This window comes from Vigna radiata, chromosome 7 (genome assembly GCF_000741045.1).
Source record: "Vigna radiata var. radiata cultivar VC1973A chromosome 7, Vradiata_ver6, whole genome shotgun sequence".
Lineage (NCBI taxonomy): Eukaryota > Viridiplantae > Streptophyta > Magnoliopsida > Fabales > Fabaceae > Vigna > Vigna radiata.
The window spans coordinates 49,668,553-49,683,483 of record NC_028357.1 but is presented as its reverse complement, the minus strand read 5'-3'; the positions used below and the strand labels follow the sequence as shown (position 1 = coordinate 49,683,483).

Genomic DNA, 14,931 nt, shown 5'->3' with positions numbered 1-14,931 from the left:
ACCTATTCATCAAGAAGAAGTTGGCTGATGGGTTATACATGTAACGCGATTTTTTGTAATGTTAGTCAAAGTAACTGTGCCTGTGCAGATGTTAGGAAGTATGCCTTGATAAGAAATTTTTCCAGTGTTAACAAATTATCACAAAAAAGTAGTATATGAGCAAATTATAGTGAGTGACAATTTAACTACTTATAACACAAAATAAGTTGTTAACTGTAAGGCCATTCATCGGACAACATAACAAGCTCTAATGCTGGAAGTACCCACCACTCAATTCATGATTTGTGAGATTTTCACGAAGATACTCTTTTTTATAACTCGAAAAGTTAAAAAAGTAATAATGTTTATATCAAGTAATAATCACAGTGGGGAAATCAAAGCCGAAGAGAAACAAATGTTGCAATTCCTAAAGTTAGAAGAACATTAGAAGTACCTACAAATAGTATTCTAATATTTAATGTTAAAAGAACATTAGAATTAGAAGATGGATGGGTGATAATATAATACAAAAGAGAAAAGGGTGAGAGGTGAGTCTAAGAGGACTTGTGCCTTCGATGATTTGATCCCTTCATAAGGCAATGCCGCAGGCGTCTGCTTAGAGCTTCCAGCTTCTCAAACCTCTCGCTCTTCGGCTTCTTCACAACGCTTTCATCTTTCTTTTTCTTATTCTTGTTCTTCTTGTGCTTCTTGTCATCTTTTGGGTACAACGATTTCTCTTTAGTGCCACGCATAGGTGTTGCAAACACCTTCACATTATTCTGATATTGTTTATTTATAAATGAAGCATGTCAGTGATAACGAATAGATTATAGATTATTACATTACGTATGCATGGAATAGACATGCATATGAACCACAGACTGCAGAACAAGTGATTCTGATTGATATAATCGATAGTGCACACAATCACTTTCAGTGTATGTCATACCTGAGAGAGGGTATCATCAGCCCTTAAATCTGCACAAGATTCTTCATCACTGCCTCCTAAAGAAGAACATCTGCCCCAACTTTCTCTATTTGAGCTAGTATATGAACAGCAATCTTCACCCTCGCCATTGAGCTTATCCTATCAAATTCAACCATGCCATACTTAAAATAAAGGCTGCTAAAATTATAAAATGTGGTAATAGTGCCTCTGCACTTCAACAGAACACTTATCTCGTGACACCAAATTAGTACTAAACACTACTTCTAATGAAATTCACCCATTAAACCAGTACTTATGATCAGTAATAATTAGGCTGAAAATCCTTGCCTTTTCGCAATCAAGCTGCATTTTTGGAGACATTTTTTTAACTACAACACTTTAAAACTACTTAATACGTGAGTTATTTTGACTTAATCAGCATTTTTTAATTATTTTGTCCGTCAAGAATGGAGTTGTTGGCACTAAAAATCTCGAGTGAGTGCTATTAGGACATCAAATATGAATATAATTAGTATTGGTTTCTGGGTACTCAGGTATTATGAGGCCACTACATTGCATAATTCATATTTGAAGTGTAAGGGAATCAAATTCCTTTCAATTATTAAAAAAACAATTAAATAACTTTTATAATAAATAAAGAAAAATTGCCCCAAAGAAGGGATTATAGATAAAATTAACGACTCTAAGGGTTAATTAAGCCAATGAATCAACTGAGTACACGGTTGGCCTAAACAGAGTAATTTTATTCGAAATCATGTTTTTTACAACATTATAGTAGTAGTACGTATATTGTAGTGCTTAGCAAAGGAATCGTATATAGCACATATTTAATTATAACATACCAAAAGAAGCACACAAAGGGTAGGCTTAAAATGTGATATTTGTTTCCAACAGTGAAACCTAGAGGTAAAAAAATATCCCCGAAACATTTTATTAACTGCTGAGACAGTGTTTGATAAGATCACCTGCACATCCGTGGGTTCATCACAGCCAGTTTCGCCATTGCCAAATGTATCTTCTCTAAAAAAGGATTCCTGCATTATAAATTTACAAGTGATGAATGAATTAAACATCAAAATGTTGTTTAAAGAAAAAGTAATAAACAGGCCCTACTACATCAGTCACTGGTGCGACGTCCGAAAGAAGTTCCGTTACTGATTTTGTGGTGGAAATTGCTGGAAGCACAGAAGATGAACTTGCAGCATTGGTTGATGCCGACCTCAGACTAGAGAGAATCTCGTACAATAAGCTCTAGCATGAAAACAAGAGCAAATTAGTTCCTGTTCTTCAAAAAAATGCTCACAATCATATGACCATATCAATACATAACCACATAATAATTACATATGTTAATATTTCCAGAAGGTGAAAAGACATTTGACAGCAGAAGACAGCAAAAGCTGTCATATGGGTCACCTCTGACTGATGGCCAAAAGGCCCATCTGGCTGTAAAGCCCACATACAGAAATATGAGGTCTTCATTAATTGTTTTAAAATTATATTCATTTTGATAGCACATTGAATTGTTACTGTTGTCCCATGAATAAAAAAGGACAAATAAGAGAGTCAATCTCAATAACAGTTGTTGGAAGTTTCACATCGACCAGAAATACGATCAATTTACAGTATATAAATAGATACAAACTTCACCTTACAAGCTGATTTTGTGAGGTTGAGTTAGATTTAAAATTCACCTCTTAACATAACATTAGAGCCATTGTTAGAACCTGCCATGAGTGCATGTGCAGAAAATCTTTTTTATTAGTCTTCCAACTTATCAATTCACTTTACTTAATACGTTCAATTCACTTTTCTTAATGTTAAGATTTATTTCCATTTTGAAACTTGTTAAGCTCCAGCAAAAAGTAATTTATTAATCAGTCATATTAACAAAAAGGTTGATGAAAGTATGAAGGTAAGACTACTCGTTAAAAAAAAAAAATTTGAGTACTTTTTTGACCTCTTGTTCCTACTTCCTTCCCCACTTGACTTATCTAACATACCATGATTGACATGCACTTTGTGCATTAAAATTAATCAAATTTTCCATAAAGCTTCACAAACTATTATCTTGTACATTTAACCTTATCTTCTAATGTTGACTGATACCAAATTTTCTTATTCTTGCACACGTTTCCTTTATTGAGCAAGTTCTCATCGAACATGCACTCAATACTCTATACATGCTAAAAGTGTATGTTTGAGGTTGGGTAAGATGAATCTGGTATCATGTTTATGCTCTCAAAATGGTTCCAGAAACTGACATTTTTATCCCCTCAAATCTTCATTAGATGGACACCCTAATATTTTGCATGACAGCCTAATAATATCAAATGTTTTAATTCACTTCCAAACATCAACTATATTGAATCCACCTAGTTGATACATTCAATCTTAAATTAACAATAGTGTCAATAACAGATTCTTGAAAACAATATTTGAATGCAACCATCCTCCCATTTTATTCTTAAATTTTATAAAGTACACCATTCCACACTTTCAAACCCTGTTGAACAATCAAGTATATGAACACAACAACAAATACGAAAAGGTCAACATTACACAACAAATTATTTTGCAAAGGAAGGTGAAATTTAAAAATATCTTCACATGCCATTAGCATAAGCTTTATCCAAAAATGATGAAACAATTTCTTATCAGTTCCCCAATATTTGAAGCAATCAAATAACGGAACTTCTATTCACTAAGATCTAATGTGGGAACACTTTATCAAACAAAGTTAATAAGGACAACATAAGCAAGCTTTGCCTAAAATTCCTAATGGTGTGTTTGACTTCTGATAATTGACTATTTTTGTCATACAGTCTCTCTACACTAAATAATAATCAGATTTAGAATGTACGCACATTAAAGTACAAAGGATGCAAATGTGGCAAAACTAGATTCAATGATCAGACATGTAGGCTAGTTTAGGGACTAGAAAACTAGACAAATATCAGGATTAGAAAATTGCAGCAACAAGTTTCAGATAGATCCATTAGATCAATGATATAAAGAAAAAAGATAACTTCAGGGGCTTGAGGAAGAAGAGGCAAGTAAACAAGGGAAAAAGTTCAAAGCATCTAAGATGAGAAAAAGGCTTAACTAAATTGTAAGTCTCTTATAAGTTTGAGGTTTTCAATTGAGTCCCTATTAAAAATTCACCATATTGAGTTCTCAATCTTTATTTTTTTTTTTTTTCAATTGAGTATCCACCGTTTGATTACTTAAGTGTCTCCACATGAAAAAAAACAACTTAATTAAGTTTTGATTTTGAGTATAAGGATTATAAAATTGCAGCAATAAGTTTCAGATAGATCCATTAGGTCAATGAGATAAAAGTAAGAGAAGATAAAAACTGGAGAGTTAGGGTCAGCCCATTTAAATAAGAGAAGAAGTTTAAAGCTTAAAAGTAAGATAAGATAAAATAAAATTGAGGAATTTAACCAAATTACTTTTGAACTTAATGGAAAATAAAGTCTTGACTTTTCACTCCCTACTTCTATTTCACTTACCCATTTCTTGGCTGTCTTTTCAGCTAGTTCATCCAAACTATTGTTCTTTTTATCTTACTTTCTTTGCCACTTTGGTCTTTTGGCCATATTTATTCCTCTCTTCTGCTTCTTAAAACCCTTCAACTCATCTGTTGATTTGCCAAAAACTTATAACCACAGTTTTCAACTCCTTACATGCCTCTAGTCTTTCTATCCCTAAATCAATAGATCCCCCTGATACTTAGATCCGGTGTTGTAGCATCTACATCCTCTGCCCTCTAGATATGCTCTAACTGGAGAGTTAGCGTCAGCCCATTTAAAAATAGAATCAAATTAGTATTATTTTTAAAAGGGGGCTGGCCCTTCGTTATTCATATATGCAGGCTTAAAAGCACCCATGGGCCTTTTGCCCATCAATCAAAGATGACCTATCTGACAGCTCAAGTTGGCTTTGGCTGTCAACTGTCTTTCCACTCTTTACTTATTTGATTGCTTTCAAACACAGTAGAACCGATAAAAAAAAATACTTTCCATATCATTTTGGATAAGACTCTTGCTTATGACACTATGCAATATATTCATAAAGTTTAACCTCGTTCAGTCTTCCTACTCAGCATCTCCTCATTCATTCTTCAGAATAGTACAGTCTTCCCAAGTTGGCGTTGAAATTGGATGTCCCTATCTGTGTTGTTGTGATCATTGAATATCTCACCACCATGACCTCTGTTTCAATATACCTTAAATTTCCCCCTTTAGCAAATGGGTTTTTTACTTGGCACAATTTTGAAGAATCAAGCAATCATTGTGTTCCTGCACATTTTGGTTGTTTCGTAGAAGTTGAACCTATCATGATTGTGGCTTCAATATAAAGGTGCAATGTTTAGTGTTTCTGGGTTCTGTAGTTGGCAAAAACGCACACTCAATCAGCAATTAGGAATCAAGTGTTGGCAAGCTTCTTAGAGATGAAACCTTCACCAATGGCATGATACTTAATTTCTAAAACCTCCTAATCCATCAAGGAGGTTGAGATCTCAGAGTCAATTATCCATGGACTTTGACAATCCATAGACTGTGAACTGCATGTTGTTGACAATCTGAGAAATGCAGTTATGTTGTTCAATTTCAACCTCAAATATTCTTGATATCCCTCATCGGGAAACATCAGTTCGATAATCTCAAATTTGGATGCATTAGCTGTTTTTTCAAGGAACTGTGGAGGATGTAGAAATTCCCTGGATATGACCCATTTTCTTACAATACATATATTGAGGATGTCTTCTACCACCTCGTCCTCCTCTAATTCCACGATCCCCTCTTCCAGGTGTGCAAATAGCATGGATGAAAATTCAGTGAATTCTCGAAATTTTGACCTTTAAGAGCTGGAACACTTAAGAAGTTGTATCGTAAAACTTTCCATGTTGGAATTTCACAACCAATTAGGATTTGATTCCTAATATGATCAAGATCCGAGTTCAATGCATGAAGGATTACAACCATATAAATTTTTTCCAGCTTCTTCTTGATTTCTTCTAGGGAATCATGTTCTAAAATCATCTCATCTTCAATCTTCAACGACATATTGACTGGCGGTAGTAAAAGCCATCGTGTCATGATCTGCCTATTTAAGTAATGCTATCTTGTGGGTAGAATCATAGAGACATTGAATTTTGTTTTCAAGGACACCTTGAGCGTTCTTTCAAAAGGTTGTGCAACTTTTTAAAGTTTTGAGGGTTCTTAGTGCATTGGGTTCCACTAATTGCCACAATAGAACATAGGGTTGAAAATCCAGTTCCTGCCATTGTGCAGAGTTTTCTGATGAGACCTTACTCACATTCTTTTCCAAGTGATCATGGAACCCTTGACCAAGAAAGCAAAGTTAGGCTGCCCAACGTAAATAGTTTTTCCATTAAGGTTTTCTGATGTAATGGAAGGAGAGACTAAGAAACTGTGTTGGTCTGAAGGTCATCTTCAAAGGGCACAAAGCAAAGGAGGCACCTTGCAGTGAGGAGAGATAAAACTGAGAGAGAGGGAAAGATTTTACCTTCAACCAAGGCCACAAAGTGAGCACAGAAGGTCAGACACGGAACAAGGAAGTCTGGCGAAACACAAGAAAGGAACATGGAGTGGTTCCTGGCAGGAAGGCAGTGCATGGGTTTCATGGGCTTAAGAAGGCACTACATGGAGGCACATGTGGACATTTCTGAGAACAGACTGGTAAGGTTGGTTTCCATATCCGATGGTTGCTGGACAAAATTGGAAAGTTGACAGCACCAAACAACAACAACAAACATAGATAAGATAAGGATTGACAAAACAGGTCCGACTCTGATACCAACTTGAGAAATTAAAGAAAAAGAGAAAGTGTATTTTGAGAGCTTGAAAAGTTAATTTGTCATACAACTTAGAATGAGTGTCGTTTTGGGTCATCATGCATACAAGATTGTGAATCTGACTTTTCACTAATTAAGATCGAATTTGATTGGTTCTGTTCTGCAGGGCCTGATCTAACAGAAAAATTTTAAACAATTTAACTGGTTTGGTTTGGATTCTTGGGTCCATCAAGTTGGTCTGAATCAATCAATGCTAGCAATGACCCACCACATATCTTAAACATATTTTAGAGGTTTCAGGCAAGCTATAGCGTAGCAATTTCAGTAAGGTTGGCACTAAGGTCAAGAAAATGTACTACCTAATCTATTAGGGATGGAAACGGGAATGTTAAGGGTGGTAATTTGCATCTTTTTACGTGTCATTTCATTAGTCCACAAGCTGCACTCTGGCCATAATGTACAAATTCAGCTATATTTCATTAGTCAATTTTAGTTGGTTGGTATTTTTATAACATTCTACAATTGAAGTGAAGAAAACAAAAATGACCAGTAGGCAGCAGTGTTCGTAGGGAATAAATATAGAGGAAAGAATTTAACTGAGCATGGGATCAAGACATGAAATTCTAAATGCTAATTACCTCCTCCACACCAGAACCAAGTTTCAAATTCCCCAAATCATAATATTTCTCAAGCTTACTGTGAGCTCTGGGAACATTAGGAGGACGAAGGACGTTGTAGAAGAAAATGGAAACTGAATCATAAAATAATTGTGGCCGAGAGGAGTTATGATCACCATCAAATTTTATGACATTTTTATCACCCTACAGAATCAGAAACCAAGTTATATGTTTTGGCTGCAAATTAAGAAAAAGTGCAAATTGCTTTCAGAATATTTTGTTCTCAAAGATTTGGAATAATTCAATACCGCATAGGATTCAGAGATGAGATCAGAATGGTGGGGCTGAATGAATTTGTCATCACTTGCATGTCCAAATAAAACAGGAATGAATGTCTTTGGTGCAACCTGTGGATTTAAAACACGTTAATTCAGAGATGGAAAGGAAATAACTCTACTTAAAAATTTGTTTAGCCAGAAAATAAAAACTGTAATGCCCAAATTCCATGGTAAAAATAAGAAAACATGACTAGTGTTGAAAATGTAGGATAATGGGACACCACACACATACAAGCCTTGCAAGAAGACTCATCAAATATTTTTATATTACATTTTAAGCTATATTTGTTTCTAAAAGTTAGATAAAAAAATGAAAACTTTTATTATAGTACTAGTGACCTTGCAAGTGTCCATGCATACCAAAGTGTGTTTACTCAAGTATCTAACGGAGTTGATAAAAAATAGATTTTTAATTGAAGCTAGTGAAGACTAAATTGCCTGACACATGTCATAAGGATATAAGGGAGGTGCCGATGTGAGAGATGTGTAAAATATCAAACACCTCAAACAAGGAGTGTCAATGCATCCTTGTCATGGTTAATGGAGTTTGCATAATAACATTAATAGTTTTAATAATTAAAAAATGTAGAACAGCTCTAAATATGCCTTGCCATTCTTCTGAAAAATAAAATAGAACTGCACAACTGATACATACCAGCAAACAATTCAGGTTCATGATATCAAACTTTGCCTTCTTCTCAATAACCCGCCGCATGTACTGCACAGCCATTTTAACCTAATTGAGGCAAATCCAGCAGAATGTCAGACGAAATAAACATAGTTCACTGCTATAGGCTTTACATCCATGTTGCTTGAATGTTTTGGAGAAGAAAAGCAACTGGCAAGAAAGTAAATCAAGCAAACTAAGCATTATCCCCTTAAAAAAGTTGCATGTAGAGCAACCATTCCATTCATGCATGTAGTGATATGCATCTTTAGGGCATGATATCAAAGGTCTTTAAAATTATTTGTAGCATAGTAAAATGGGGTAATATATTAGTGGTTGAACAATAGCTTAACTAGAATTGACTCAAATGACTTTGATACCATATTAAGAAAGTGGAATTTAACTCCAACACAACCTACAAAACTAGCTTGGCAAGGTGATATTTGCTTCCACCTATATTATAATTTGACCATATTTTTAATCAATGTGGGATCTCCAACAATATCTATGTTAACAAAAAAAAGGAAAATTTTAATCTAAGATACTGCATCAAAAGTCACCTTGCATGTTGCTTAAGAAGGTCAATCAAATCAATTTATAAATAAGAGCCTGTTCAAAATTCTATCAATTTCTTCAGCCATCTAAATGCAAATTGAGGTATATGGAACCAATAAATGAGTGGAAAAGGATGTAAAAGAAAAGCAGCAAGAGAATATTTTTAGTACAAATGAACAGCATATTTAGATTTTAGATGCAGTTGTAATAATGCAACATCTTTAAGGACTTTTTCAATAACTTTCACTAGCAATAGACCACCCATTTTCCTACATCCAATACAAATAGTTTTAAAAGACCTCTGACAGATGTCATGCCCAAAATATTCATATCACTACATGCATGACTTTTTGGATAGGACCAGATAGAGTCCCTTCTTTCTCTATTGATTGAGCATTTACAACAAAAGGGGAGTTGGCATATATATATATATATATATATATATATATATATATATATATATATATATATATATATATATATATATATATATATANTATATATATATATATATATATATATATATATATATATATATATATATATATATATATATATATATATATATATAGAGAGAGAGAGAGAGAGAGATTACAGTAAATTTAGGAAGCCGAATTTTATAAACATCCACAAGCTCCATCATAAGATTATATAAATTTGAAAAGGCACTATCCAACACCATTCCAGCAATAGAAGGATCTTCAGCTCCATAAAGAAGACTGCATCACACCAAAGCAAAAGTGAACGGTCAATGAGAGTAGATATATGTGCATAGTGGTAGCTCATAATGACATTAATACAGAGTAAGGTTGGGAATGTGATATACTACAAAACCCGCTAACTTGGCTATCAAAATTATGAAAAATATGCATTCCAAAAGTGGGGTCAGCTATTTTTCTCTTTTTTGTTCCAATTTCTCAAAGGGTGGCGGTTCTTGCAAACAAGTGTCCTACAAACACTGACTAAGAATTAATGAATAAAAACTTGTATTGGTAATCACGATGAAGGTACATTGATAATATTCCCACAAAAATTTCAGTTTTCATTTCTTCACCAGTGTCCTAAAGACATTTGTTAGCATTCTCCTTACTTGGATAATTAAGAGAATGACTTTCCATAGGAAGGCCTAAACAGTTTTGTTCACACACAGACAGATATACAAGGAAGAAGTATAACCTAGGTCACTAAGTTATACTAGAACAAACATTAAAATCATCCACCTATGACCTTTTTTTGTACGGATACATATAGAAACTATAAAGTATTAATGGAGCAGAAATACTTGTAAAAATCAACATTAAGCAAGGTAGTTGGGAGATTTAATACCTAGTAACTGCACCCATTGATCGTCCCCAAAGACCTATACGAGATATTTGTTTGTTGCTTCTCAAATATGACACCACCATCTTGAGATCATCTTTCTACCACACAAAGGAATGGACACATATTAGTGGTTTCATAAAAGATGGGATAGGCAAAAACTTAAGTTAATAGCCAGAAATTATTAAAGGAATAAAAGCATGCATGTAGAGATAACTTACTTCGTGCCAGCCTAGACTGACATATTCTCCATCTGATAAGCCTGAACCCGAGAAGTCAAGGGTAAAAACAGTAATATTTGAAGGAAGAAGAATTACAGCAGCTTCATTGGCATCTGCCCTACATCCACTGCATAATTGTACATGTGCTCACATATATTACAAGGGAGAATAATGGAATAGCTAATAAATATTAAATTTACAATTTTTTCAAAGCGTCAAGACGAGCCATTTAAATAACAGACACCTGTTTCCATGGCAATATATAACACAAGGAAGAGAAGTATCTTCTGGGAAAGGAGATGGGAGATAGTGGCTACACTTCAAGGTATAGCCTCTGGCATTCTTGAGCTGCAGAATTGGAAAACAGATAATCTATCAGTAAGCAAATAATTGGAATCGTGATTTAACCAAATAAAGATGATGATAATTACAAAAAACCATCAAATAAATAATGTCCATACTTGCCTCCAAATCCTGCCTTTGGTATGTTCGACTTGCAAGGGTGAATTCTTTTTCCCACAGGTACTGGTCAGGATTATACTCAGCCCTGACAAAGTAGATACAGTTGTAACTAAATTTGTTGGAAAAAATAATCACAGGTTGAGCAATGGATATGGATGCAGGGGCACTTTCATAGTTATTTACTGGAGTAAAGAAAAAGTTGATAAGATCTACAACGAAGCCTGTCTAACATAGTTGTTTGAAGATGATTGAGTGTGTGCTTGATTTACAGGTTTGAAATTTTTCCAAGCATCTCAACAGAAAAGTATGTTTCTAACTGGATTGGATTGAACAGACATTCGAATACTTACAACTTTTAACCTATAAACAAAATACCCTAACTGAAATTTAAAATCAAATTAAAAAAACTACTTGTTCGAGCATGGCTTATCAAGGAAAGAACCAACATATTAAAAAGGTCAAGACGATTTTGATGCATATAAAGTACTTTCCCCCTAAATTCTCAACAACTAAGATGACATGGCCATGAAATTTTAATACGATTCTATATTAGTTAAAACAGGTGTGGAAATCAAAGGCAAGAGATAAACATGAAAACAAAAACAAAAAAGGTACAGGACACACGTAATTACTAGGGTGGGGAACAAAATAGCAATCCTCTTGTGAAAAGAAAGTGCCCTAATGAATAAGGCACAGTTAACTTTCTCTTTCATATAGGCATCATACAGTACCTGCTTACTTGAATAGTGCCATGCCACCAACCAGAGAAGCAAAAATAAATACCTGGGAGGCCGAATAACGAAATTGATGAATTGCTCAATCATCTTGTTCCTACATGTAGCTCACTGCAACTCCACCTCATCACCTTACAAGTTGACCTCGCTAAGAAGCTCAAAGGTAGTTGGCCACACCATCTTCGCAACTCAAAGATCTCAAATCTCACAAATAATTTTTACTCATCAATGTCAATGCCAGACATACAAGCTAAGCTGCCAGTGCTAAATTCCTGAGAGAAACGACGCCAACTTAGACTGGTACTTGCATTTAAATAACAAAAGAAAAGAAGAAGCAGGAAACCCAGTGGCAGCAGTGGAAAAAAAAATTCAAAAATTTACACAGAAGCAGGTCCCAACTAATCATATGAATTGAAGAGAGAGGGAGAGTGAGTGAAAGAGAGAAAAGAATCTTCAGGCTCAAAAGGCTCTACCAGATCCAAATGCCCTCGTGAAAAGTAATGCATATCCTAAAACCAGAAAAAGGTACGGTAACAAAAAAAATTCATTCACATCCCTCCCCCAGAAAGAAAAAGAAAAGAAAAGTTTAGATTAAACTCCTTGTAGTTGTACCATGATTGCAGGGAAAAAACTTTATTTATCCAATGTCAAAAAAAATTCAAACTTGGATGACTGGGTACACGTCAACTCAACAGAAGGGTCCCAAATGCAAAACAAGAAAAAAAGTGTTTAAAATGGTAAAAGTTCGTAAAGCAGAAATGTGGGGTAAGATAACAGCACGAATTCCAAGTCAAACGAGATCCCACATCCAAATTACCACGTTGAAGCCTGTGAATGCAGTTCCCATCTCACTTTCTCAACAAAAGAAACGGAGAAGCTGCAAAGAATGGAGGAAAAGCAAACAACTTTACCGGAATAAAAAAGTGGGGAAGAGTTAGAACTTACCACCCAAAAGCAAATGTTGTCTGAAGAAGAAAAAGAAAGAGATGAAATAATGAAAAAGGTGAATTGAAAAAGAAGTTGGTTCTTGTTGTTGGTTTTGCTCTTCTGGCTTGTGAGAAGGAGAATTGAATTTGAATGAAAGATGGAAAGTGAAGGAAGATGAGAGATGAATGTAAGAAAGAAGAGAAGAGCAGTAATAGCCAGCTGTCTTTCTTTCTGTTGAGTAGTGGTTTTTGTTCATCTAAACGTACCTCTTTATTTTCTTATTTAATTGCTTAAATATTTAAAATTCTCCTTTTTCTTCTTCTTTTTATCTCTTACCCCTTCGTGTTCTTATAAAGCTCTACGTCGCTAACAAATTATAAATACTTTTATAATTTAGTGTAATTTATTTAATCGTGTAGCTTTTTCTTTCACGAATTAGTTCAAAATTATAAAAATTAATATTTTTAAAATATAAAGTATGATAAACAGTTTAAAAATACATATAATGTTAGATTAAACGTTTAATACTTTGCTTATGTACACGTCAATTAACTATGTTGATATATTTAATGTTTTAGCCATAAATAACTAAAATAAAAAAAAAATCAGAAAAAAATCAAAATATCATTATGAGACTTTTAGAATTTAACGTTTGCAAAATATAAAAGATTAAAAATAACATTTAGTCATAAAGTTAAATGTTATATAAAGTATTATATTCAATATAAGTATTAAAATCATTAAATATGTGTAAATATTAAATGATGGCTTCATGAAATCCATTAAATATAAGTATTAAACTGTGAAATCCTTGAATACGATGTATTTATTAAATATTTTCAATTGAATACTACTATAAAGAGTGAGTTATTGACAACGTTAATTGTGAGGCATAAATAGTTTTGAAAAAAACCGCTAAATGTTTTAGTCATTTATTTAATGCGAAATATTTATTAAATGTATTAATTCAATGTATTAATACATATAGATACAAATATTGAAATGTAATTCCTAAGAATACAGTTAATGTATTAAATACGTAGCATTAAAGATTTGAGATACTAATTATTATTCATACGAGGTTTTAATCACAAAAAACTTGTTTCAAAATAATATAATTCAAGCGCATTCCAACCTGATAAATTTGTGTGTATAAGTAAGAAATCATTTGTCTTGCAAAGTAATGTGAAGCTGTTTTCACATTCACCCAATATTATTAAATTTTAAATTATTACATATAATATATTATTCCAAATAAGATAATAAATATATATTTAATTTAAATATTGAAAATTTTCAAAACACCAAATATTAAGAAAAAATATTACTCGGATGTTTTTATGTTTATTACAAACTCTTTTTTCAAAAGTAATAAAAGAAAAACAATTAGATTTTAAAATCTATTTTAATTTTCCATCTTCCAGATAATTAAAATAATCGCATTAATGATAACTACTTTAATCAATTCAAGAAAAAAACTACAACAAGAAATGGTGTAAGCAAATGAAAATGTTTTGATTATTCACCACTTGGTAATAGAGATGCAGCACCATAATTATTAGTTTCTATTTTGTATAATCTTTTATCTTTTGAAAACTTTTAACTTCTATCAATGTGTATATATAACTTTTTATATTCAGTAAATATTTTATGAATGTAATATAATAGTTGTTGTTTCGGGTGTAGAATCGAGAATAACTATCAAATACTCATTCGTGTTTTTCTTCCGGTCAACTTATATTATATTGAGTATACTTAATGTGAGTATATGTCAAAAACATTTTTATGCTCAAATCAATAATCTAACCGATCAAGTATTACTGTACAATCTTAAATTTACAATAAATACATTCATTCATCTACTTTCTTATCTCGAGTTTATATGTATAAGTTTCAAGATAAATTTATGATTAATATGGTTTTAATCACGATCCAATACTTAATAAGTAAAATTTACAAATAAATTTAATTAGATATTGTATTTAAGGTTGTATAGGATTTGAAATCACTTTTATTCTTTTACCTGACAGTCTCTTATTTACTTGTACATATATACCATCTAGTTATGTATTGATCTTATTTGTTTCGTGCATTATCATTTATACAACTTTTATGTGATGGTTTTGTACTATTAAATAATACATTACAACCGATAATATTAATTACGATGCATAAATAGTTTTTAAAACACCACTAAATGTTTCTAGCCGTTTATTTAATGCGAGTTGTTTATTAAATATAATATATATATATATATATATATATATATATATATATATATATATATATATATATATGGGGTTTGTTAACATGCGTAAGTCTGTTTTCAGTTGGTACG

General features: G+C 32.8%; 1 protein-coding gene across 5 annotated transcripts; it reads right to left on the bottom strand.

The window, feature by feature from the left end:
* Positions 1 to 290: 290 nt before the first annotated feature.
* LOC106768415 lies at positions 291 to 12,839 on the bottom strand. 5 transcript variants are annotated; one of them, XM_014653563.2, is made up of 14 exons: positions 12,612 to 12,839; positions 11,716 to 11,938; positions 10,936 to 11,017; positions 10,715 to 10,818; positions 10,471 to 10,597; positions 10,256 to 10,350; positions 9,525 to 9,648; positions 8,363 to 8,443; positions 7,678 to 7,776; positions 7,391 to 7,573; positions 2,042 to 2,179; positions 1,894 to 1,962; positions 929 to 1,066; positions 291 to 758 (listed from the first exon to the last, which is right to left on the bottom strand). In XM_014653563.2, the coding sequence occupies exons 2-14, from the start codon at positions 11,754 to 11,756 to the stop codon at positions 534 to 536; spliced, it is 1,506 nt and encodes a 501-aa protein (XP_014509049.1). In that variant the 5' UTR covers positions 11,757 to 11,938; positions 12,612 to 12,839; the 3' UTR covers positions 291 to 533. The 5 variants fall into 5 exon arrangements, with proteins under 5 accessions (XP_014509049.1, XP_014509055.1, XP_014509050.1 ...); XM_014653569.2 differs by having other exon boundaries at positions 2,045 to 2,179; XM_014653564.2 differs by lacking the exon at positions 12,612 to 12,839 and adding an exon at positions 12,484 to 12,597.
* Positions 12,840 to 14,931: the final 2,092 nt, after the last annotated feature.